The sequence below is a fragment of the Notamacropus eugenii genome, chromosome 5, assembly GCF_028372415.1.
Source record: "Notamacropus eugenii isolate mMacEug1 chromosome 5, mMacEug1.pri_v2, whole genome shotgun sequence".
In the NCBI taxonomy this organism is placed as follows: domain Eukaryota; kingdom Metazoa; phylum Chordata; class Mammalia; order Diprotodontia; family Macropodidae; genus Notamacropus; species Notamacropus eugenii.
The window spans coordinates 340,257,930-340,284,238 of record NC_092876.1 but is presented as its reverse complement, the minus strand read 5'-3'; the positions used below and the strand labels follow the sequence as shown (position 1 = coordinate 340,284,238).

Here is a 26,309-nt window from a genome sequence, read left to right as displayed (position 1 = left end):
AACTTACCAACCATCTTCCCTTCTCCTCCTAACCCCTCAAAGGATTGGAAAATCAAAACAACATTAGGAAATCCAATTTGCCTTCTGCATGGGCTCAAGGATCTTAGCTTTTGTCTTGGACTGAGAACCTTAGCCAGATGCTTTCATTTTCGGTTCAGAGACCTCTGTCTAGATAGCTTGCAAAGAAAAGGGATGTCTGACGAAAAAAACCAAAACAAAACAAAACACGACTGTGATATGAAAGAAGTACTGATCTAGTAAACAGGAAGTCTTGAATTTGAAGCCTAATGGTGCCCATGAGCCATATTTTAGGAAGGAAATATGGTACAATGGCAGGCAAGTTGGATTTGAAATCAGAGAACAGGAGTTTTAGTCATCACTCTAGCATTTACTTTCTGTATGATTTTGACCAAGTCACTTCACTTCTCTTGGTCCTTAGTTTCTAATGTACAAAAGGAAGGAAGAAGACAAGATGACCACTAATGTTGCCTTTCAGTGGTAAATCTTCGATCCTATGAAACAATTATAAATTTATAAATCACTGGGCAAATATTAATGGTAAACACAGAGCCTGGCACATAGTTGGCACTTAATAAAAGCTTATTTCCCTCCTTCTCTCCCTTTTTTCCTAAGTATATAATTCCAGGCTGGACTCTTTCTGCCACAGCTCACCTAAATTAACCAATCAATCAGTCAACCAATCAACCAGCTAAGCATAGAGTCATTTACATATTGAGCACCTACTAGCAGTATAATTTGACTCCTCATTCTCTCTCACCCTCCCATGTCCAATCAGTTGCCAACTCCCCTTATTTCTACTTTTGTTCTATCTTGTATATGTTCCTTTTTCTCTTCTGACACCACCACGGTGCAGGCCCTTATCAGTTCATGCTTACTGTGCTGCAATAGCCTGCTGGTTGGTGTCCCCACCACAAGTCTCACTCCACTTCATCCTCCACTGAGTTGCCAAATTGATCTTCCTAAAGTGCAGATCTGAATCTGTCCTTCTCCAGTCAATAAACTCCAGTAGGTCCCTAGTATCTCTAGGATAATATACAAAATCCTTTGTTTGGAATTTAAAGCTATTCAGAACCTGGCCCCTTCTGATCTTTCCAGTCTTCTTATACTTTAGTCCCCACCATATAATCTTCAATCCAGTGAAATTAACCTCCTTCCTATTCCTTGAATACAACACTTCATCTCCCAACTCAATAATTTTTACTGGCTGTATGTTCCCCAAGCCTGGAACACTGTCCCTTCTCATCTCCTTCTAGATTCTAGGGCTTCTTTCCAGTCTCACCTAAAGTCCCACTATACTAGTTAACTGTTAGGCAGGGAGGGATATAGGGAGATAGGGATAGGGCCTGAACCTGTATTTCATTGATATAAGGAACTTCCAGGTGAGAAAACTTCCTTTACCAAATTGGTGCCAAACTCCCTTTCCCAATCAACCCTATTGCCTCCTTCTCTTTAACGGATAGTTTTAGAGAGTTAAGTAGAGCAATGATGTCAAACTCGAATAGAAAGGGGGACTTAGCTCTTCTCAGCAATACAATGATCCAAGACAATTCCAAAGGACTCATGATAAAAAAGATCTCCACCTCCAGAGAGAGAACTGATGGAGTCTGATGCAGATCAAAACGTATCATTTTTCACCTGCTGTATTTTTTTTCTTTGGTTCTGTGTCTTCTTTCACAACATGACTAATATGGGAATATGTTTTTCATGATTGAACATGTATAACCTATAATCAATTTGCTTACTTCCTCAGGGAGGGGAGAGATTGAAGGAGGGAAAGAGAAAATTTGGAACTGAAAAATTTTTAAAACTGAATGTTAAAAATTGTCTTTACATGTAACTGGGGGGGAAATAAAATAGTATTTTAAAAAAAGAAATGGATGCTACTAATCATACATAAGGAGCTCTGTAGCCCGTATATTGACCTAGTTTTAAATTTTAATAATTTTCTGTTTTATTGTCTTTTTATTTATTTGTTAAACATTTCCTAATTTCATTTTAATCTGATTTGGGTGGCACTTGGGAGTGTTATAGGGCCAGGTGTTTGACATCTCTGGACCAAAGCAGGAGAGTATTGTCTAGAGGGATAGATGACACATAGAGAAATTCATTCAGGAACAATGCATGGCAAAATATAATTAGATAAATATCTAGAAGTGTATAGAATAATAATAGGTAACACATAAAACTCTTTAAGGTTTATAAAGCACTTTACATATATTTTCTCACTTATTTCTCAAAAAAACCCTCTATTATTAACTCAATTTTATATATGAGGAAACTGTTGAAGTGATTTGACCAGGAGCAAACCGCTAGTGACTGAGGCAAATGGAGACCTGGGAAGACCTTAGCTTTAAAACACCAAGGTCTCCTACAGTGTATGGGGTCATCTCCAGTTGTTCTGGTCTATATCTTGCCACTGGACCCAGATGGCTGCAGAGGAGAGAGTGAGGTTGGTGACTTTGCACAGCTCTCCCTCATTCAAATATAATTTACTTGCAAGTCAAGACATCACCCTCCTGATGTCACTGGTTCTCTTCAAGAACAAAGGACAAACAAGTGTCTGAGGCAAGATTTTAATTCAGTTTTTCCTGATTCTAAGTCCAGCACTCCAGCCATGAGACCACCTAGTGGCTTTAGGTAAAGAGAGAAGAGAGAGGTCAATGGGGATTTGGAAGAGATAAAACTTGCGCTGGATCTTGAAGGATGGGTGGGATTTGGATTGGTACAGAAATATGAATGGTGCTACAGATGGGGAAAACACCATGAAAAAAGACCTGGAATCAGGAATAAGCAAAATCCTTGGTAAGATATTGAAGTAACAAGGTTTTGTACTGAAGAGTTGTAGATAATGAATTTAGGAGATAGGAGAAAGTAGCAAGATTATGGAAAATCTTAAAAGCTGGGCTAACAATAATATTGATAATACTGATATTATCAATAATATTGATAAGACTGTCATGTCTTTAGATTTATAAAGTACCAAGGAATTTTTATTTTATTCTGAGGACATCCAGGAGCCATTAGATTTCTGAGTAGTGAGTGACAGGATAAAAGTGGTGTATGTAAGGACGCTTAGTTGGCAGGAGTATGTGGGGGTACCTCTGGAGGGTGAGAGGAGAAAATAGAGGCAAAGAAGTCAAGTATAAGAGATGACTGAAGTAATTCTGATGTGATGAAAGGTATGGATAGCAAACCACAGAACAGAAAGGAAGGTACAAATATGGCAGACATTTGGAATAAAGAATTTATAGGAGATGGTCATGGATTGGATGTGTGGGATGAAGTCCAAAATACAAGATTTCTTTTTTGTGTGCCTGGGAGAATGGTAGTGCCACTGATCAAAATTTGGGAAGGGAGGTTTGTTTGAGGAGAAAAGATGATGAGTTTTGGTTTTGAATGTGTTGAGCTTAAAGTATATGAGATACTTCATCAGAAATATCCAGCAAGCATTTGGAAATATGGCCCTAGAATGCCATGAAGAGACTGGTTTGATGATAAAGACTTTGGAATCAGACACAGAGAAGACAACAGCTGGAGCACAGAGATGGATCAGTTCTCCAAGGGAGAGAGAAGGAGAAGGACTGAGGCTTGAGCAAGTGTCCACAGTTAGGACGTCAGAGGAAAAAATGGGGATTTTAAAAGGCACAGAGAAATGACAGTCAGGAGAGATGGATAGAGAATCAAGAATGAATGAAGAGGCTTTTAAAAGCACTTACTATGTGTCAAGCACTGTGCTAAGTAATGGTTGAACAATTATTGCACTCCATCCCCCACCTCCCCCAAAAGAAAAAGGAAACCCTTGCCTTGAAAGAACTTACATTTTAGGAGAAGATAACATGAAAGATAGAAGAAGGTATATAAAGGAAGGAATGGTTAAATTGTCAAATGTCTCAAGGAGAATGAGAACTGAGAAAAGGTCCTGAAATGGAGAGGAGGAGGCTCCTTGAGGAAAACAAGCAGTCTACAATCATTCAGGATGCACCTACTATGTGCAAGGCACTCTGACTGGTGCTGGAGTGGTCCAAAGCAAGTGTCAGACTTCGAATACTGACAGTAAAAGGAAAGATCAGAAGGGAATAACTAAGCAGCCAGGAAAGGTACCATGCTCTTCACAAAGTGGGCACTTTATATAATACTCTTTGCATCTGTGATGTTTATTACAAAGAAGTTCTTGAGTATCAGTTATTCAGTAAGAAAGTTTGGTGGTCAAAGGATGGAAATAAAATGACAATGCGGGGAAAGCAGGGTTAGGCAGAAGGGACCCTCCCACCCCCCATCATGATTAAATGAACATGATTAACTGAAGAGAGGATGGAGAAACTGAAGATGATGGAAAGAGGGGAAGTAGGATCTGGATGGAATCTGATACAGCAATTGAGGGGTTAGCCTTAAATCGATCAATCAGCAAGCCTTTGTGAAGTGACTTATGGACCAGGCTCCATGCTAACCCTTAGGAAAACAAAGATAAAGGAATCGTGTCTGACCTCAAAGACCTTAAAGAAGAGACAACTTTTTATTTTGAGATTAGGGAAAAGGGTGGGGTATTGTAGCACATGCATGTAATTCCTGCTACTAGGGATGCTGAGGCTAGTGGACTGTTTGAGTATGGGAGCTCTGAACTTCAATAAGGCTAAAGCTGATCAGATATGTTCAGGGAGGGGGAAGCTAGGTGGAGGGGTGAGGAAAGAGAAGAGGAGAAGGAGAGAGAGACAGAGAGGCAAAGAGAGAGAAGGGGAAAGGGAGGGAGAGAGAGGAAGAGGGAGAAAAGAGAGGGGGAGAAAGATGAAAAGAGAGAAAAGGTAGAGGGAAGAGGGAGAAAAAGGGGGGAGGGAGAAGAGAGAGTGGGATAGGGAGAAAGAGAGGCAGAAAGGGAGAGGGAAGGAAAGAGAGAGAAAAAGAAAGAGAGGGCAAGAGGGAGGGGAGAGAAGGAAGATGAGGGAGAGAGACAGAGACAGAGAGACAAAAAAAGTAGGAGAGAGACAGAGACTTTCCTAATCATTATATTATATATAATAATATTATATATATACATATATATATATATATGGATGTGATTATGTGTGTGGAGAGAGAAAAGGAGAGAGAGACAGATAGAAAGAGACTGAGAGACAGAGAGAGATAGAGAGAGAGATTAGACGAAAGGATAAGTTGAATGTGGAGAATGAAAAGAGGGAAATGACCTGGCTGTCATACTAAATTAGGCAGTGAAGTCATCCATTAAAGTGTGTCAAGTCAGATCAACAAACATTTACTAAGCATATAATATGTGCACAGCACTCTGCTAGACACTAGGGAGCATCTGCTGTGGGGAGGACGTGAGCAAAGGAGCAAACAAAAGCCACTGAAGCCTGGAGCATCAGCACGAGTCCCAATGAAGCTGGGCAGTATGGATCCCAAAGGGCAGGGAGGTGGGGCAGGGTGTAGAGTCCAGCACACCTACATTCAAATCCAGCCTCACACACTTAGTAGCTGTCTGATCCTGGGCAAGTCACTTAGCCCAGTTTCCTCATCTGTAAAATGACATGGAGAAGGAAATGGCAAACATGCCAGTATCTTTGCCAAGAAAACCCCAAATGAGGTCATGGAGTCGGTCATGACAGAAACCACTCAACAACATCAATGGCCCAAGGCACATTACTTCAGGTCTCCTTCCACACAAGTCCATCTCCTGTAGGTGTGAGTGCATGTAAACAAGGCCTGCTGGCAGCTTATGAACTAGTGTTGACGTTTCTATGTTTTGTTGTAAAATAGAACTGTTTGCATCACCCACAGTTTTGTGGAGTTTCTGTTATTTTCACAGATACTTTTTTCTCTATTGAATTCTTGTAGACAACTTAAAATTTAGATATTGCTTTTAAAAAAAAATTTGTGATTTCATCACTAAGAAGAATCCCCTTTGAGGTGACCCTGCTAGGAATACAGATGGGCACCTGCTCTGTGATTTCTAGTCTCAGGGACTTGCTTGGGGCATGAGACTTGCCCAGGGTCATACAGTCAGGATGTATCAGAGGACTTGAGCAGACGTCTTCTTGGTTCTGAGGCAGGCTTTCTGTCTACTAAGCCAAAGTAGCACAGTGCCTGGCGCACTGTAAGCATTTAATAAATGCTTGTTGACTGACTGATTTGCAAGATAAACTTTTACAAGTTAACCTACCTCCAGATTTACCGAGGCTTTTTGTGACTTCAAGGACTTTTCTCCTTAGTCTCCCTTAATCAATTATTCAGTATCTCATATTGTTTCCTGTCAATCCTTTATGTTTGGTTTCATTCTCCCCTTTATGTGTCTTGAGCTCAATCTTTCCAATCTTGCCTCCAAATGACATGGAGATCCTGGCAGTCTGGTGTTGCCTATTCTCCAAGGGCTCATGACTCTCTGATGTATAAACCTGCTTTTCCCTTACTGTTCTGACTCTTTTCTCTCATCATCATATTTACTTCTCCCCAGTAACCCCAACCTCACTATATTAGCCATAAGCTAGGCTTGAAACAATCTCAGAGGAAAAGCAAACATCCAAGAAGAAACAGTATGGCACAAGAATCAGCCATGGGCCATAATGGTCCAGACTGAGAAGTGATGGCAAAGAAAATTGGAGAATAGGAGACACATCCCTGGTCTGTGTTTGGAAGGCTTCGCCTATTGTCCAGCCTCTAACACATACATATAATTGAGCTGGAAAGGGTCCTGCAGGTTATCAAGTCTAGCCTCTTTATTTTACAGATGATGAAACTGAGGCAAAAAGATGACTTGCCCAGGGTCACATGGTTAGTTGAAACCAGGTCTTCATGACTCCATCTGTCCCATACTGTCTCTATCCCATACTGTCTCTTAAACTGGTTGTGTGACTGTGGGTGAAGCATCTGTGATCTAACTGCTCTAGACAACTATCTAAGACTATCAGTAGAGGGCAGTTGCTGATCTGCATGGAGAATTCCTGTTTTTCCCAATACTGATAAAATCACAATTCTGTTGCAAAGAAAAAAACCAAAGTTTTGAAAAAAGCAGCAGGAAACACCTCACCTATGCCTTGTCTTATAAATAGGGCTTCAAGATCACTATATAATGTCTTCCTTAATGTCAATCATTCTCCAGCCTGCCAGCCGAGTCAGTGAATCCCCAGCTCCATCAGCTGGCTCTTAGTTATGCTGTATTTATATGACTATTTGGTTTTATAGACACCTTTTCTCGTCCTACTTGAATAGATGCTCCCCAAAAGGTAAGAATCATTCTTCACCTTCAGGCTGTCATAAAAAAAGTCAGCATTTATATAATATTTTCAACTTTGCGAATTCTTTTTACAAATACTGTCTCATTTTTATCCTTATAGCAATCCTGGGAAGTCAAGTTATTTTTGGGAAAATACTTTGTATTTGAGTAATAATAGCTAGTATTTATATATCACCTTAAGGTTTATATTTATGTGCTGATACGTGACGTGTCAATATACAGATATATTTATATACCACTTTAAGGTTTGCAAAAAACTTCATAAATGTAATCTCATATGAGCCTCAAAACAATCATGTGTGCTATGATTATTATCCCCATTTTATAGATGAGAAGACTGAGGTTTGTGCAGTGTCACACAGCTAATCCATGTCCAAGGCAGATTTTGAACTTGGGTCTTTCTGCCACCATGCCTAGCACTCCATTCACATCAAATAGCTGTATAAATTGTTCTGTAAATTAGAGCTTTGATTATCTCTCTCATAACAGAGAGAAAAACAAAGACAGAGAAAAAGACAGAAATACAGACATAAAATAATGGAAAGAACACATCTTTGGGGTCAAGAAATTGGATTCAAATCCTTGCTCTGTCACCTTTGTGACCTTGGGCAAGACATTTGATCTTTGTCGGTCTCAGTTCCTCATCTGTAAAATGTAGGGGTTATACCTGATGGCTTCTGGGGTCCCTCCTTGGTCTAAATCTGTGGTCCTATATCTTGTCTTCCCTGTTGAAATATTAAGTCCTTGGCAAGACTATATCTTCTTCATCTTTCTGTCCATTAGAGTTTAGCACAGTGCCTAGCCCATGAAGAGCATTTACTAAATATTGGGTGAATTAAACTGAACTGGAAAACTCAGCCTTGGGAAATGAAGTCCAAGTTCAAAGAGTTGGAATGGCTCTTGGAGGCTTTCTCTTTCAATATCCTCCCCCAAAACATGAGTCTGTATCAGATCTGGAGGAGTTCCCAGTCCTAAATCTCCTGAATCTCACCATCTTCTCTCTATTCCTCCCTTACCTCTCTGGGACTCTGTCCTTAAGCTCAAGCCTAGCAAACATTTTTCTGAGTTTGGGAGGGTACGCTCTGTTTGGTGAAGAAAGGGAGGGCTCTGGGTGCTGGCACAACATGAAGCAGCAAGGACACACTCCAATCTCAGCACCCATATGTCAGCAGATTTAACTCAGAGAGAGATAAGATCAGGGTAAACAATAGGGAGGGGGTATTTATAAGTGTGCTGAGCTGGAAGACCCCCACATGGCATCTGGGAAAACAGAGGGAAGGCAACCTTTGAGTAGCTAGTGTTAGAGCTGTGGGTATAAGGAACTTGAAATGCTTCTGCCTATCTGGGGGACATTTCCCTTTTTAGGTATTTGGCTAAAAATAGACAGCAATCTTCCCCAACCCTAAGAAAAGTAGCATCGGTCTCTGCCAAAGACTCATGAAGCAAAGAAGCCAGGTCTAGGTAGGGTTTGGCAGATGATGGCGGAGACCCTATCTCGTAGAAGCTGTAGCAGAATGGTTCAGGGGCATTGCACAGTGACCGTAGCTGCCTAGGTCCCTCTAGATGCCGGCCCCCTGCTGACAGGGCTTTTCTGTGTCTTTCTCCCTCTAAAATGAACATACCTAAGCCAAGTTTTCATTTTTCAATTGCAAAAGAGAAAAAAGAGTTGAAAGAAACAATTCTTTAAAAGTATAAAAATCACATCATTATCTATGGAATATCCTGCCTTGGACAGTTACGCACTATCGAACTGTGGCCAAGTCACTTGACTTGTATCAGCCTCTGTTTCCTCACTTGTGAAAATAGGGATAATGAGAGTACCTACCTCATAGGGTTGTTCTGAGCATCGAAGGAGATACTGTACGGAAAGCACTTGGCAAAATGTTTGTTGTTGTTATGCAGCAAAGCACTAGCTGGTATAAGGAGGGATATAAAAAATAAGGCATGTTCTCTTCTTTCAGGTAGCTTTCAATCTAATAAGGCTGGAAAGACATGTCCACAAAGAATTGTAACATGAGTGCACACGTGATGAGTGCACAAAAGTGTTTCTGAGAAGTAAGAAAATTGCTTGCCCCTGGGATGATCAGAAATGACTTCATGGAGGTGAGCCTTGAAGGATGCATAAGTGGGAGATGTGAGAATATATCCCATTATATCTATCTATCATCTATCTATCTATCTATCTATCCATCTATCATCTATCTGTCTGTCTATCTATTTGTCCATCTGTATATCTATCATCTATTATCTATCTGTGTATCTATTGTCTGTCTATTTATTTATCTATCTATAATCTATTATCTATCTATATATCTATCATCTGTTATCCATCTATCTTTCTGTCTACATATCTATCTGTATATCTGTCTGTATATCTATCATCCGTCCATCCGTCCGTCCATCCATCCATCTATCTATCTATCTATCTATCTATCTATCTATCTATCTATCTATCTATCTATCTATCTATCTATCTGTATATCTATCTATCATATATATAATAAGTGCAAGAACAAAGGCCCCTCAAGGCAGGAGGCTCAATTATTTGCTGAATGAATGATGGAAAATTGCTATAAAAAACCCTTCCTTCAAGGAAGTTTTTTACATACCCTTGGGACCCTTCAAATTAACGGGAGTTACTGAAAGAGATACCTTATGATGGTGAGATTCAAATACCTGAAACCCCAATTTTCTACTTAACGGTTAGGTCAATGGGAGCAGGGGCACTGTCTTAAAGGTCTTTATCACTTTCCTCAAGACACACAGAGGAGGCTTAATAATCAGTTGTTGAAATGAACTGAATAAGTTATGATGTCCAGGAGACCCAAATCTATGAAAGGACAGCCAAAGTTAAATCACAGACAGGGCACAGAACACTGTGACAGCATTATAGAATCCCAACTTTCCCCCTTTTGAGTCAGGGGTTGGTCCCTCAGGGCAGTTATAACCTAACTATTGCCTGGGCACCTATAACAGGAACTATGCGGGTGACACTGGAAAATTCTACCCCCTTCCCGGCAGTATACCCAGACCTGCCCCCAGATTATCTTGTGTCTGTGTCTATTGCCCATCAGAGGGAGAGTGGGCTCTGTGCCCCAGGTCAGTTACCAGTGAATTAGAAGCTCTCCCTTTTTCATTTGGAGTGGGACAGAATGAATTATACTGTCCTCAGCATACCCGTTCTTCTGAACATCTCCTTCACTGTCAAGGGCACCATCATCCCAGGAGTCCTGATATCCAATCAGTTGCCAAATTTTGTCACTCCTCTCTCTGCAATCTCTCCCATCTCTGTTCTAGCTAGGCTCTAATGGCCTATCTCCTGGAATACTGCAGTGGTCTTTTGATTTGTCTCTGTATTTCAATTCTCTCCCCCCTCTAATTCATCCTCCATGTAGCTGCCAAAGTGATTTTCCAAAGTATTGGTCTGAAGATGTCAGTCTCTTATTCCACAAATTCCAGCGACTCCCTAGTCATTCTAGGATCAAACATTATTTCACCTTTATCTCTTTTATTTTTATTTCTATTTTGTGTAAATTTTACAATGTACATAATGATTAAAAAAGAGTACAAGTATATAATTTATAAGGAAGTAAATATACCTATGTTGGTGCAAGAATTTTTTTTACTGATAAAGGTATATTTGGAGATGCTGCTCTGGGTTAAGTTCTTCTGAAGGCATCTTTATAGAAGTAGCACCAATCAGCTGTTTATTGAATGCCAGTAGGTGCTAGGCATTGGGAAGACAGAAAAGTACAGCCCTAGACCTCAAGGAACTTATATTTCATCAAATGTAAACTTGGTGTTGTGCAAGGAATACTCAGCTTATATGCAGGAGACTTGAGTCCAGTCCTGCCACTGACTACCTTGAGCAAATCATAATTCTGTACCTCATTTTCCCTATATGTGAACTGGGAAGATCACCATACTTCCATTACCTACACCTTATGGTGGTGGTGAAGAAAACACTTTGTGGGCATACCATCCTTCCACTTATGGCATTTCCCATCTCAGTGAAGATGGAGGACAGCTGAAACATCTCTTTTGTCTGGTTCCCTGATAGCAATTTTCATAGAATCTCAAAATGTAAGAGCTGGAAGGGAACCTGGACCTTTCCTCATCCCACCATCCATTATAGGTGAAGAAAAAGAATTGCAGAGAGGCTAAGTCATTTGATGCTGATCCCAAAGCTAAGCAGCAGCAGGGTCCAGATTAGATCTTGGGCTTCCTGATTCTTAGTCTAAGGCTCTTTCCACAACCCCATGTTTCCTAGGCACTGCCCTATCACAAAACTCTCAGTATTAGTGCAATCTAAGTAGAGGGCTTCATTTCTTCACCTTTATCTCCACTTCACCATGGCCAAGGAGCCTAGGACACTGTCTTCAATGTTTGTTCAAGCATCCATTCATCCAATCAACCATTTAACCATTTATTAAGCACCTATGACGTTTGGTCTTTAGGCAATGAGGTTTAGGTACTGAAGATTTCTGAGTCAGAGGATTGTGTGTGACATGATCAGAGCTGTGTGTGAGGAAGATTAATTTAGTAGCAGTGCATGGGGTTTCAATAGAGGGGAAAGAGACTAAATGTGGGAAGACCAATTATGAGACAATTGAAATGGTTCTCTAGAGAGGTAATAAACACCTGAACTAGGCCAATGGGAGTTGAAATAAATGTTTGGGTTCAATATCGAATTTGGAGGTCAAATCAATAATAGAACTTGGTGATTAATAAGATGGAGTGTGATGGAGAAAAGAGATATTAATAATAAACCTTGAAGTTTTGGGTTTTAATGACTGGGACAATGATGGCAGGATCTTGCCTTCCACAGAAACAATGAAGTCAGGAGTCTTTCTCTGTTTCCCAAAGGTGAGAGAAGGACATTCTGTTCTCTCTGAAAGAAAGCTCTGTCTGGATTAGGAAGAGGGGCTGAAGCGTTCTCTTAAGTGTTGTCATTAAATTCTTGCTATGAAGCATTCCATAAACACCCACAGCAGGTCTCAAGATCCAGGGAAATATGGCAGCCTGCCATCCTTCTCTCTCTTTCCTCCTAGCTCAGCCTGCCATCCCTCTTTCTCTCCTTAGTTCAGAGCAGATTTCTCTCTTTTTTTGTCACATTGAGGCTATGAGGAGGGAGCAGGGAGAGGGAGAAGACAACAGCCATAAAGGTGAGACATCCATCTCCCCACTTCCACCTATCTCTGGCAGTGGCAGAAGATGGGAAGCAGGATCCTGGATGGAGAAGAGAATCCTTGCAACAGGTTGGTAGGAGACAGTCTGGTAAACAGTGGAGTCAAATATCCTTGGTTCATACTCCATCTTTGACTTTTGAGTTTAGTAACCTAGAGCCTCAGTTTTATCATTTTAAGGTGAAGAGGATTGACTAATGGTCTCTGACCTTTATAGTTCAAGATCTTTCCAGTATACTCTTGGGTTCAAATCCTGCCCTCTGTGCCTTTGGATAATTCAGTTAACTTCCCTGGCCCTGCAACCTTCTCATCTGAAAAGAAGAGGGAGTTGGACTAAATGGATTCCAAAATTTTTTGCATCTCCAGATCCAAGGAGTAGGCAAGAACCTAGGAGTAGGCACATCCCAAGAAGAGGCGCATCTTCTCTATCTTGGATTTCAATCTATTCCTCCCTTGTTTTCCAATGCTGGGCACACAGAAAGCTCCCTGACACAGGACCAAGTGTTATGCTAGAGAACCACTTCCTTGCTCCTCTCAGGACCAGGCTGGCTGCAACAAAAGGTGCCTCACAGCTGCCTAGATAGGGACAACCCCACCAGACAGACCACCTTCTGAATGACCCCTTTTCTAGTGTCCTGGTTTCTTGCCAAGGTTACTGTGTTGCTTTGGAGGTGCTTTGTAAACAGGGATATTGCTTCTCTGGTAGGATGTAAACCCCTTGAGGGCAGAGACTATCCTACTTTTATACCCTAGTAGTTAGCACAGGCCTGGCACATAGAGGGTGCTGAATAAACACTAACTGATTGGTCCCATGAGGATAGTCTAAAGCAGAGGTGGGGAAGCTGTTGTGAGTCAGTGTGAGCTCCAGAACTTTAAAGTGCCTTTTATCATTAGGAATGGCAATCTGATGAGCAGAAAAATATACTCCATAGTTCACAGAAAGGTTTTGGATTTACAGTTTTGAATTATGGGTCACTACTCTGTAATAGCAGGGCCTCTAGGTGGCACAATGGATAGAGTGCCAGGCCTGGAATCAGGAAGATTTGAGTTCAAACCTGGCCTCAGATATTCCTGGGTAAGTTACTTCACCCTGTTTGCCTCAGTTACCTCATCTGTAAAATGAGCTGGAGAAGGAAACAGCAAAACACTTCGGTATTTTTGCAAAGAAAATCCCAAATGGGATCATGAAGTCAGACATGACTGAACAACAACAACTCTGTAATAGCACAGGAAATTCAGGTGGTCGTACTCCTGATCTTCACTCTCCTTATTATCTAGGGACTTGGACCACCAAAAAAAAAATCTCTTCTCCCTTCTCTGCCTTCTTCTCTGCCTCCTACTCCTCTGCCTCCCTGGACACCTCCCTCTCTATCCAGACAAACTCTTCTGAGTCTAGCCTTCAAGGCCTTCACTTCTCAGGTTGACTTTGTTTCATCTCCACCCTCATTATTCTCACTCTCTAGTTTAACCCTATTCTACAAGCCATAATCTTCTTGCTGACTTCTCTACAGAACCCCTCCATTCCAGTGTATGTTCTTTTTGTACAAGTTATTGTTAACTTTCTATATCTTCTCCCCCAATCAATGTCCTCCTTTTCTTCTTCTATACTCTGGTTAAAAAACTCCTCTCCTCCTAAAATTTTCTAGAGCTAACCCCACCAAATTCTGATCATATTTTTGTTTTCTGCCCAACCATATCCCGTCATGGAGGCATTCAGTGTGAATTACACCTGCTGGATTTGGAATCGAAGAATACGATTGAAATTCTACCCATGCTATTTACTACCTGTGTGATCTGAGCCTAGTCACAGCATCTCTGAGCCTCATCTGTTTATCTGTAAAATGATGGGATTGGATAAGATGGCTTCAGAGATCCCCTAAGTCTATGTTCCTCTAGTCTTATGCATAGGTAAGGTTTCTTTTTTATGAAGCCCGTATCCTGCTTTCCCCATTAGATGGGAGACTCTCTTAAGTAGGATTGCAAATCTTCCTTCATCTCCTCTTTAGTCTTTTCAAAAGCAGCCAGGGCATGGCCCCTTTAATGAGGCAAAGAAAGAACAGGTTTATTCAATGAATGGGCATTACCTCACCCTAAGTGAGTACCTGTATAGCCCTTGGTCTAAAGGCACCAAAGTCTCCCAGTGCATCCTGGGTCATCTCCAGTCATCCTGATGAATATTTGGTCACTGGATTCAGATGGTTCTGGAGGAGAAGTGAGGCTGGTGACCTGCACAGCCCTCCCTCATTCAAAACAAAGTCAAGTGCAAGTCATGTCATCATTTCTCTGATGGCATGGTCTTCTTCAGCAAAGGACAAACACAACTGTTTTCAGAAAGCTGATTCCTCAAAGTCCAGGGGTGGGGGCTGGGAAGTGGATGGAGGGATGAGCTCTGCACAAACTCAGTGCTGATACTTTACTCACACAGCTGTCAGTGGAGGGGGCGGGTGGTGAGGAAGGAGCAACCCCAGTCTGACAAGAAAATCAAACAATTTTCTTTCAGTAGCTGGGGGAAGGTGGGGGAGTGAGGAGGGGTGAGGGAGATGGATTTCTTAGCTAGATACAGCCTATGTTAGCCCTTCACAAGGGGGATGAGAAATAGTGAAAATGTGCCAACAATTAACATTGATTCAAAGGACAATATGACCAAGGAGTGGGCAGTTAGGTGGTAGGGTGGATAGAGCACTGGACCTGGAGTCAGGAAGACTCATCTTCTTGAGTTCAAACTCAGTCACAGACACTTACTGCCTGTGAGACCTTGGGTAAGTCACAACCCTGTTTGTCTTAGTTTCCTCATCTGTAAAATGAGCTGGAGAAGGAAATGGCAAACCACTCCAGTACCTTTGCCAAGAAAATCCCAGATAGGGTCACCAAGAGTCAGACATGACTGAAACAACAGAACAACCACATGACCAAAGAATCTATCTGCACTTTCTCAAGGATTAAGAAGAGAAGAGGCCTTAAAGAGGTCATCCAGTCCATCTCCTGCCTCTCATCAGGAAAAACCCTCTCCCAGGTCACAAAGAAGATGTCTTCCCTTTTCTCAAAGAAGGAGGGAACACAGAAGGCACACAATTTACAAAGTCAACTTTTAGGCTCTCTAGTAAGAACTGAAATGAAACTCCTACTTCTATGTAGTAGTGACCCCTTTCCTGCCAATAGGATTCCATTAAACTCCTGATCAACAAATATACCCTTTGAGAGTTTTCCATAACAGGCCTGGAGTCAGAAAGATTTGAGTTCAAATCTGGCCTTAGATACATTCTAGATATTCAGATATTTCAAAATGTGCTGTTAGGAAAGACAAGGAAACTTCCTACCATTTTGCCCACCAAATGAATGAATGAAAAGGTGGTTATTTAGTCTAGTGTCCAGGTTCTACATGGGATTTAGAGCCAGGAGGGATGTTAGAAATAATCTATTTCTAGTTCCACTTTTTTCAGGTGAGGAAACTTCTATGAAGCTTGTTGACAGACTAATTAAATCCTGGAGAAGTACAGTGGATTGCTCATGACCACTTTGGTACCAGAGCCAGGATTCAAATCCAGGTGTTGTGAGTTCAGATCTAGTGATTATCCCATCATGCTACACAACCTCTATTTTCTCCAGCTGACCCTGGATAGTGGGGTGTCTACACTAGTTTCAGAATCTTGTCATTGATAGGACTGACCTTGTCCTCTCATTCACTACCTCTTTCTTTTAAGCAGAATCAAACCTATGCTAGCTCACAAAGATGATACTCCCTCTGTTATTATATGCCTCTAAAGAAGAGTCCATATCTTCCCCTAGTTACCCATTCTATTCAGTAATTTTTCAGTCCTGACTCCATTTGGGGTTTTCTTGGCAAAGATACAAGAATAGTTTGCCAGTTCCTTCTCCAGCTCATTATAGAGATGAGGAAACTGAGGCACACAGGGTTAAATGACTTGCCCAGGGTCACACAGCTAATAAGTGTCTAAGGCCATATCTGAACTCAGAAAGATGAATCTTCTTGATTCCCAGCTCAGAGAATGCACTTCACCACCTAGCTGCTCCATCCATTTTAGTATTTGCTAATTAAGAAGCCATTAGCTAAATTGAAAGTGAAGAAACCAAGGAAACTTTCTTTGTCTCAACTTGGAGCATTATCACTGGCCTGCAACTCTCTCTCATCTCTGCCTCCTGGCTTACCTCTCATCCTTCAAGTTTTACCTATAAGTCCCACATTCTTCAAGAAGAATGCTTTTTCTCAAATTTAACACCCTCCCTCAGTTTATCCTGTACATACCTTGTTTTTACATGGTTGTTTTCATGTTGTCTCTTCCAGTAGACTGACCTCCTTGAGAATAGGTATTATTTTTTGACCTTTCCCCATGCAAACTGACTAACTAAAGACTTTGCCAGGGTTCCTTTGGCCTTCTCTAGAGTGTAAAATGACAGTTTTGATTGCCTCTCCTCGATATCCATCCCTTTCCCCACAGCTGTGTTTTCTTCTGTCTCCCACATCTCTTGGGATTCCCAAACTATCTAATGCTAAGGACAAGGGAAGGATGACCTCTCATGCCTAGAACAATGTACTTATAACTTATTCCTCCAGTATTAGCAACTGTATCTAACTCTGCATTGGTACAAGGCATTCCCTATGCCTGAAACACACACCTCTGTTTAAATCTCTTCCTTCAAGACTTTAAGGTGCCACCTCCACTAAAAACCTCCTTGATCCCCTCTAGATAAAAGAGGGAATCCTCAAATCTTACAACGCTTCCATCTGAATGTATCTTTTCCCTTTTTGCATTCTACATTGCATGACATTTATTTATGTATATATGTCTAGTGATAGTTAGAGCAGTGGATAGAGTGCCAAGCTTGAAATGAGGATGACATCTCCCTGAGTTCAAATCTGTCCTCAGACACAAGTCCTTGTTTGTCTCAGTTTCCTCTTCTGTAAAATGAGCTGGAGAAGGAAATGGCAAATCATTTCAGTATCTCTGCCAAGAAAAACCCAAGTGGGGTCACAAAGAGAAACAAATGAAACAAATAAACAGCAATATGTCACCTCCCCACTCGCATTAGACTGTAAGTTCTTTATGGACAGGGATTATATTGTCTTTCATGTAGGAAGACTTGGAGCTGGGGAAAGACGACTAACTGTGGTGTCAGAAAACCTAGGTTCAAATTGTGTCTCGTATGCTTACTGCCTATGTATCCTTGGTAAGTCACTTATCTTTCCTGGTCCTCAGTTTCCTCATTTGTAGAATAGGGGATTAGTTGACTTTGGAGGACTTTGTTCCAGCTCTGGATCTATGGTCCTATGATTCTTTGTGCCTCTAACTCAGTGTCTTACACATAGTAGGTACTCAATATAACATTTATTGAATTGCCCATTTCCAACTGGCATTCAGTGTGTGATCTTTTATGATCTCTTCATGTTTCCACTCATGTTCACTAATAATTGTACTCTAGTGATATAATTAGTTCTTTCGGTAAACTCTTCCTCTTTTCTGGGACAGCTAGCTGGAATAGTAGATAGAGCACTGGGTCTAGAGTCAGGAAGACCTGACTTCAAATCTAGATTCAGACACTTAGTAGCTGTATGACCTTGGGCAAGTCATTTAACTGTTTGCCTCAGTTTTCTCATCTGTAAAATGATTTGGAGAAGGAAATAGCAAACCACTCCAGTATCTTTGCTAAGAAAACCCCAACTGGGATCATGAAGTGTTGGACATGACTGAAATGACTGAACAACAGACAACACACAGTCCCCTTCCCCAGTCAATATCAATCTTTGTAGTGATATTTCTTAGAACTTTCTATGAGTTCACAAATAGTGATGTTTTATCATTAAAGGCAACTCATTTATCTGGAGTTGGGCCATCTGCTTTTGTGACTCATCCACAGTAAAGGTTTAATCTCAGTTTAGTGTCCCATCACCTCCTCCACATCCTCCTGCTTCCCAGGTGGTATATATTCATTACCATACATCCTGAGCTAAACATCATTAGGAAAATAAATCTGTTGTCGGAGAAAAGAACTCAACAAAAACCTTGCATATAAAAAGAAATAGTTATGATGGGAGACAGAAGTGGTTTTTGTAGTCACCACACTGGTGCAGCCCCCATCACCTGATGCCTAGACTAATCTCTCTCTGCTCTAATCTGCCCTTCACTCAGTTGCCAAGATGATCCTCCTAAAGCAAAGGTCTGACCAAATCAATCCTTCCCTACGCAATAAACTCCAGTGGCTCCCTATTACCTCTAAGATCATATATAAACTCTTTTAGCTTTTAAAACCCTTCACAACATGATCTCTATTTACTTTTCCAGTCTTCCTCCTTCACATGCACTACAATCCAGAACCTTCTTGCAGGTCTTCCAATTAGACACTCCAACTCCCCAAATCCCTGACTGTCCCCCTCCCCTGGAATGCACTGCTTTCCTTGCCTGGGCTACCTGACTTCCTTCAAGATTTAGCTCAAAAATCACCTTCTATAGGAACCTTTTCATGGTCCCTACCTTCTTCCCTATAGTTGGTGGAGATTTTTCCTTGGGGATTACCTCCATTTTACATTTTATAGCCTTTTAAGGTATAGAGTTATGTGCATGTTGTCTCTCCAATTGGAAGGTGAGCTCCTTAAGGGCAGGAATTGTGTTTTTGCCTTTCTCTTTATCTCCAGCACTTAGCACAGTGCCTTACATGTAGTAAATACTTGCTGACTGAAAATCTGATGAATATTGAATAGTTGAATCCTCCATTTCTGTATGAATAATGTAGCTCTGGTCTTTTATGTATCTGATAGATGGAAATCATGGCAGTTGGGGACACTCCTCTGCCATGTGAAAACAGGAGATGGGAAAGACAGTCCTTTTAAGAAGACTGGGTCAAGAGTGAAGGCCTAGTGGAGGGCATCATTGAATATGATGCTTAGTTGGAAGAAGAGCCAGAGACCACAGAAAACAGAACCTTAACACTGCAAGGCATCTTGGGTCACTGACTCCAATCCCTGAACCTAACGCAGGAGCCCTTTCTACTACACTCCTGACAAGGATCTTCCAGCATCTGCTTTTAATACCTCCAAGCAGTAAGGAACTCAACTTTCTAAGGCAGGTCATTCATTTGATTCTTATCCATTTACAATTACTTGAAAGCTCTTATTTGTGTGAAATGTTTCCTTGTCATTTCTATGGAGTAATTAGCTTTATGGAGCTGTCATATGGAGCTATATGGAATCTCATAGCAGAAAGGGACTTCAGAAATTACCTAGTGTGAGTCATTACCTTAACAGGAAATCCCTCCTACACTACTGCAAATGATCAGTCATTCAGCCTTCTCTTGAAGACTTCTAGAAATAGGAAACTCACTACCAACCAAGGCAACCCATTCTATCTTTGCACCACTCTTAAGAGTTAGAAAATTTATTCACATTCAGAGAAAGAACTCTGAAGTCTGAATGTAGATGGAATCATACTATTTTCTCTCTCTTTTCCCCCCCTTTCTCGTGGTTTTTCCCTTTTGTTCTGTTTCTTTTTTTCACAATATGACTAATGTGGAAATATATTTAATATGAGTGTACTTGTATAACCTATATCAGATTGCTTGCTGTCTTGGGGAAAGAGAGGGAAAAATTTAACACTCAGAATCTTATAAAAGTGAATGCTGAAAACAACAAAAAATAACTTTATTAGAAAAAAAGAGAAAGCTTTTCTTCATAGCATGGTAAAATCTGCCTCTGAAATTTCAATCATGCAATTCAGGCTGGAAAGGACCTTAAATGTCATCAAGACTAAGTGTTCTTTTTACAGAAAGTTGAAGTGATCTGCCTAGAGTCAAATAGTTTGGCAGAATTCAAACTCAGGTCCTTTTAGTTCTAAGTCCAACATTCTATCCAGAGATAGCTAGGTGGCACAGTGGAGTCCTAAAGACCTGAGTTCAAATGTGCTGCAGACACTTAGCTTGTGTGACTCTGGGCAAGTCACTTAATCTCTCTGTTTGCCTCAGTTTCCTCAACTGTAAAATGGAGTTAATAATAGCACCTCCCTCCTAGGGTAATTGTGAAGATTAAATGACATATTATTTGTAAAGGGCTTAACACTGTGCCTGGCAGGCACTAGTAGGTACTCAATAAAGCCTTGTTTCTCCCCTTTTTCTTGTTTATATAATGAGCTACCCAGTCTGGCCCTTTGGGGCCAGGAACAAGTAATCTTTTGCAATTGACTAACTCTTCAAACATATGAAGACAAGTTATGCATCTCTCCCAAGATTCTCCTCTCTGTGACTAGGATTCTCATTGAGACTTTTTACCATCCAATATAGGCATTTATCCCTATTAAATTCCATCTTCTAAGATTTAGCCCAGGTCTGAAGAATGAAACTTTACTCCTTCATTCTCTATTCCACAGGAACCTCTTAGTCAACTCCACCATAGCAGAGAGAAGAAACAGAAAGAGGAGATCGCTTACTTTCAGTTCCGAGGACAGGAGGGCCTGAGCTCTTAGGACGTCGAGATTTCATCTGACTGTGTGGAGCACCTGGAAGGAGATAAATAACAACAATGAAAAATAACCATGGAGTTGGAAACCAAACCAATGGTGTCTGTGAGTCATGACAACATGTTTCTGCCACACCCCCACCTCTACCCAACGTGTGGTCTCCTCTCCCTGTTCATTTTCAGTTGGCCTGAGGACTTTCTGCACAATGTGCAGAACATGTGAAGACGGTTGGCCTTCATCACTGGTTGGAAATGGAACACCTTGCTCAGCAGGGGGCTAACCCAGGAGAATCTCCTTTATAAATCAGATTGAGAGAGAACATTAGGTTCTTGAAAATGGCATGTACTGAAAAGCACACTGTGAGGGTGAGGGGTGAGTAGGGCTGGTGTGAGTTAACTCTTTACTGCTTACAGCAGAGTGGGACCTTCTTGCCAAGGCAACTTTGCATTAAATAATTAGCTAGGGCTTGGAGTTATGCCAGCTGTCAGTAAAAGGTGTCCCCAAAATCTTAGGGCAGTTAGTTTGAATAGCTTAAGAACATTCTTGCATCACTTCTTTCCCTATAGCCTTGTATTATGGGAATATTTTTTTATGAGTATTTTGTTAGATGTAAGGCTCCAGAGATCATAGAATCAGCATAGACTTAGTGCTGAAAGGGCATCACAGAGGCAACTAAGAGGCCCTTTAGTTCAGTTTTAAGCTACTGAGACTTTGAGGACAGCCATACCTTACCCTGCATGCAGGTAAACGGACTATTTGCCCTTCCTAGAACATGGCTGTCTCTGAGTTGAACACAAGCCGTCCATCCTGGACCAGAATGCACTTCCCCTCATCAGCTCCACCTCTTAGAAATTTTGGCCTTCCTTCCAGGTTCAGCTCAGGCACCACTTTCCCTGTGAAAGCCCTCCTGACCTCCCCAGTTCGCATTCTCTCTTTTCTTCATTTTCCTTGTGCCTGTAGTTAGCTCCACTCCCTCCAACCACATAAACTTCTCAAGGGCAAGAGCTGGGTTTTTTTTCTTTATCTTTTATTTGTTGAATAGAATTGCCCACTGGGTGCTGAGGAAGGAGGATGGGGCCAATCCTTGCCCTCCAGAGAAGCTTGGGAGTGAAGGGATGGGCACATACACAGATATGGGTCAAGACGAAGATTTACTAAGCCCAGTTCATGGCTAACCTTCATATGACTATGAATCATCATATCATGGAAAAAGCTCTGGATTTGGGGTCATAGGACTTGGGTTCAAACCATTTGACCATTCTGGGCCTCAGTTTCCTCATGGCCTCTGAGTTCCACTTTTAGCGCTGTCTATGCTGATTCTATGAGCCTGGGATCTGCCATAACCATCACATCTCCTCAAGCAAAACACTGCATTTTCTACCCCTCAATTCCCATTGTTGTTGTTCAGTCACATCCGACTCTTCATGGTCCCTTTTGGGGTTTTCTTGGCAAAGATACTGGAGTGGTTTGCCATTTCCTTCTCTGGTTCATTTTACAGATGAGGAAACTGAGGCAATCAGAGTTAAGTGAATTGCCCAGGGTCACATAGCTAGTGCCTGAGGCCAGATTTGAACTCAGGTTTTCCTAACTCCTGGCCTGGCATTCCCTTCACTGTACAACCTAGTTGTCCCTCAATTCCAATAATACCAGGCTTTTGAGGAGGAGTAATGCTAGGATAATCTTAGAACTCCTCCATGTTCTATAGGTCACTCTCAATTTTCCATGTAAATGGGGGATCTAGGGGAAAGGGGAGAAAGATGGCAAATGAGTCAAAATAAGGGATAATGTACCTTGTTTACTTCTACTAGTAAAAGGAGGTAAAAAAAAAAAACATACAGAAAGACTGGGTTGAGTGGAAATGGACAGTGGGTATGCATCTTTAGGGGTTGGCTATATTCTGATTAATAGGCCCTAACATTTCACTCATTACCCTGTCCCCTAGAGATGGTCCTTAAGGATAGTACTGGGTGTGTATGGTGGGGTGTATGGAGGGATGGGTGTGGAATCTGCCTTCTGTCTTTTAGGAAGTCCCCTTTCTATTCTTTTCCTGCTTGTGCTTGGAAGCCCAGTGGGAGGAAGAAGGGGGTGGGAATTTCTAAAGGAGGCTCTTGCCACATTCCTGTGGCTTGGCATGGGGAGGAGTTTGGGGGGGTGTTGGGGTCCATCCATCTTTGACTCCACCTCTAGGACTGGTTGGGGGGATGATAGAGAACAAACTGGCTGCTGAAACAGAACTCCTTTAGCTCTGTATCAGCTACCTTTAGCCTCTGGTTTAGCCATTAGACTGGTCCTAGAAGGACATGGTAGGGGTCACAGCAACTCTGCCCTACCTGTAAAACTCATTCTTTCTCTTGTTCTCTTTTCTTACTCTATAGGAGTAAGAACACCCCTTATGCAGACTTTGTTGAGGTCTAATGCTAGCCTTGCTTTCCTCCAGTCTTAATGGTAACACTGCTGTCTATAACATAGGGGATGGAGGAGTCTCTTTATGGGCTATCTAGACCCTCTGACATATGTTTGTCAGCAAGACTCATGAAAATTTTTTAAATGGTCTACAGTTTCTGAAGGTTTTCCCTCTTTATTAAGGAACCCCTTCTCTCAAATAGGCAGGAAACAAACCTACAGAAGGGGCCAAGTTTAGATACCATGGGGATTTAGGGCTAGGGGAGCTCAGAAGTCATCTCATCCGACTCTCTCATTTTACAGCCATGGAATTGAGACCCAGAGAGAGTAAGTGATTCATTTGCCCAAGGTAACACAGGCTAGAATAAGTAGTCTAAGTAGAATAGCTAGGATTTGAACCCCAGGACCTCTGACTTCAAATTTAGCCTTCTTTCCACTGTGACACACTGCCTATATGTAACTATAATGTCTTATCACTGTGGGACTGACTGGGAAGGAAGTACTAGGTGAGGTAAGGTGGGGGAACAAGGGAGGTTTTGAAATTTCTTTTCTTGGATATTTTTTTTTGTTTGTTTGTTGAGGCAATCAGGGTTAAGTGACTTGCCCAGGATCACACAGCTATTAAGTGTCAGGCTGGATTTGAACTCAGCTCCTCTTGCCTTGAAGGTTATTGCTCTATCCATTGAGCCAGCTAGCTGTCCCAACCTGGATATCTTTAAGAAGTATTTGAAAAAAGCCATCCCAGAACCCATAACACTATGTCCCCTCTTCACTGTCACCTTACCTCAGAAGAAGGGAGCCCAGATAGCTACCACTAGAACTTTGGTGTGGCCATTCTAAACACCCTTCTCCACCCCACCCTCACCCCAGGTCACCATCAGCCAACCATTCTGTACTGATTCCTGGGAAGACCTCTATCCTTGAGAACTAAGCAGCCTAGAGCATAAAGGTCTTGTTCCAACTGGGAGTTAAATTATTTAATATGAACACAACTGTGATTGCCCCAGTCCTCCCATCACTCTCACACACACACACACACACACACACACACACACACACACACACATACGTAAACACACCATCAGCCAGGACTATTCTTATTTAAACATAACACAACATAACACCTCACCAGCGTCATCTGTCTAGTTCCCATTAGGTCTAGGGTTTCTCAGATTGAGGGTCAGGACCTGCAGGGGTCACAGGGAATATTCCAAGAAGGTCATGAAAGCTGGGGTTGCAGAGTTCCTGACAGTCTGATGGGTAGTGGTAGAGAGAACTGTGAACTCTAGGGATGGGGTGAGCCAGCTTCCTCCCTGTCCTGATCCCTCCTCCTCCCTTCCTTCCTGTAATATCTACTTTGGTGCCAAGAAAGGCCATGGTCATGGAGCTCCCAGCAGCTGCTGAGCAATAGCACTGACTTACAGAGGTGAACTCTGGGAAGGGGGGTTGTAGGGACTGTGGAACAGAAAAGTTTGGGAACCTCGGCTTCAGAATACTTTTCACAGCCTTCCTTCTAATGAGTAGGACCAGGTAGGAAAAAAGAAAAGTAGAAGGATGAGCTCCGTTTTACAGAGAGCTAAGTTGAGGCACATGATGAGAAATGTGATGGCTGTGATAAAAACCCAGGATTGTGAGGGCTCAATTTAGGTACTGGGTCCAAAGAAAGTCATTACCTTCCCAAATGGGACAGTGACTTGCTTCTACTTAGAAATGGGTCTGGACACTTGTATTCTAGGGCAAATTCTGGCCCCTTGCTGTGTGATGTCATGTTAATAATGCATACTGCCTGGTGGCTCAGTGGATAAAGCACTGGGTATAGAGTCAGGAAGACCTGCCTTCCAATCTAGATTTGTGTGACCCTTGGCAAGTTACAACCTCTGACCGCCTCAATTTCCTATCTGTAAAATGAGGATAATAACAGCAAATACATTGCAGGGCTGTTATGAGAATAAAAAGTACTTATCATAGTGCATCACACATAGTAAGTGCTAAATAAATGTTCAGTCCCTTCCCTTCCCCAGGGGGCTAATCAAGGATAAGGAGTGCCTACTAGGGAGAAGGAGGCCATACAACTATAAACCTAACTTTTCCAGGCCTCAGTTTTCCCAAAAGTAAAACCAAGAAAATACTATGCATCCCATCCCCCTCACAGGCTTCAAGAATGGTGAAAATCATGAAGTGTTATATAAATGCATGGCGATCTTACTGGTAATTATTTGCACGTTCCTACAGCACAGACTGCTCTTTCATACTGGGATATTCTGTCCTTTTTTTCTCTCCCAACCCACACCATGCCTGCCCTCTTCCAAATCTGCCAGCTCCAGGGAGTCTTCCTTAAATAACTCTACTTACCCCCTCCCCCCCAACTAGGTTTGCCCTTCACCAGCTCCATATCAGGCCCTCAGGTTACTTATTCAGCTGAACTGGTTTATCCCCTTTGCTTTGTGTGTATTTTTGAAAGTCCTTTGGGAAAAAAATCATATACATTTTGTTGTCTTATCCAGTCTTGAGGGGTAGGGGCATACCAGGGGTAAGCAGTCTAAAGGGAGAATTGTCTCTCCTCTTGGATGGAGGGCTACTGGAAGATAACGTGCTGTGGATCTCCTCTTTCTTCTTCCCTCTATCACCCGGGACAAGGGTCCTCTCATAGGGGGAGCACGGTCAATGCCGTTGACTGAGGGATGGATTCACCTCCGTGAGAACCAAAGCAGTGAGTGGGCTGGAAAAGCTGTTGTGTTTAATCAAAACCAGCTTTGTGTTCACACAGCTGCCCAGGGGATAAAAATAATAGTAATAAAAAAACTTTTTTTTTCCAAGCAGCTTGTATTTTCTGACTATTTTAATCATTTTTCTGCTGAAACTGAGCTCCATCTCCCAATCTGTGCCCCAGGGCCCAAGTCCTTTGCTGGCCTGGTCATGCCCCGAAATAAACTTGGGAGAGGAAAATGGAGGTGTGGGGAAGTGGGGGGCTGCTGCTTACAGAGGAAAACTTGTCCATATATGGTTAATGGC

At 41.9% G+C, this 26,309-nt stretch overlaps 1 protein-coding gene across 8 annotated transcripts in view; it reads right to left on the bottom strand.

The window, feature by feature from the left end:
• The window catches only part of MYLK (myosin light chain kinase), a 454,770-nt gene that overhangs the window by 79,507 nt on the left and 348,954 nt on the right, over positions 1-26,309 (bottom strand). For 7 of the 8 annotated variants that reach the window (XM_072613766.1, XM_072613765.1, XM_072613763.1 and 4 more), the window contains one exon: positions 20,865-20,933. In XM_072613766.1, the coding sequence (XP_072469867.1) occupies positions 20,865-20,933 (69 nt within the window). Of the gene's footprint in view, positions 1-20,864; positions 20,934-24,426; positions 24,448-26,309 lie in introns of those variants that run through there. The other variant, XM_072613771.1, reaches the window with a different exon arrangement.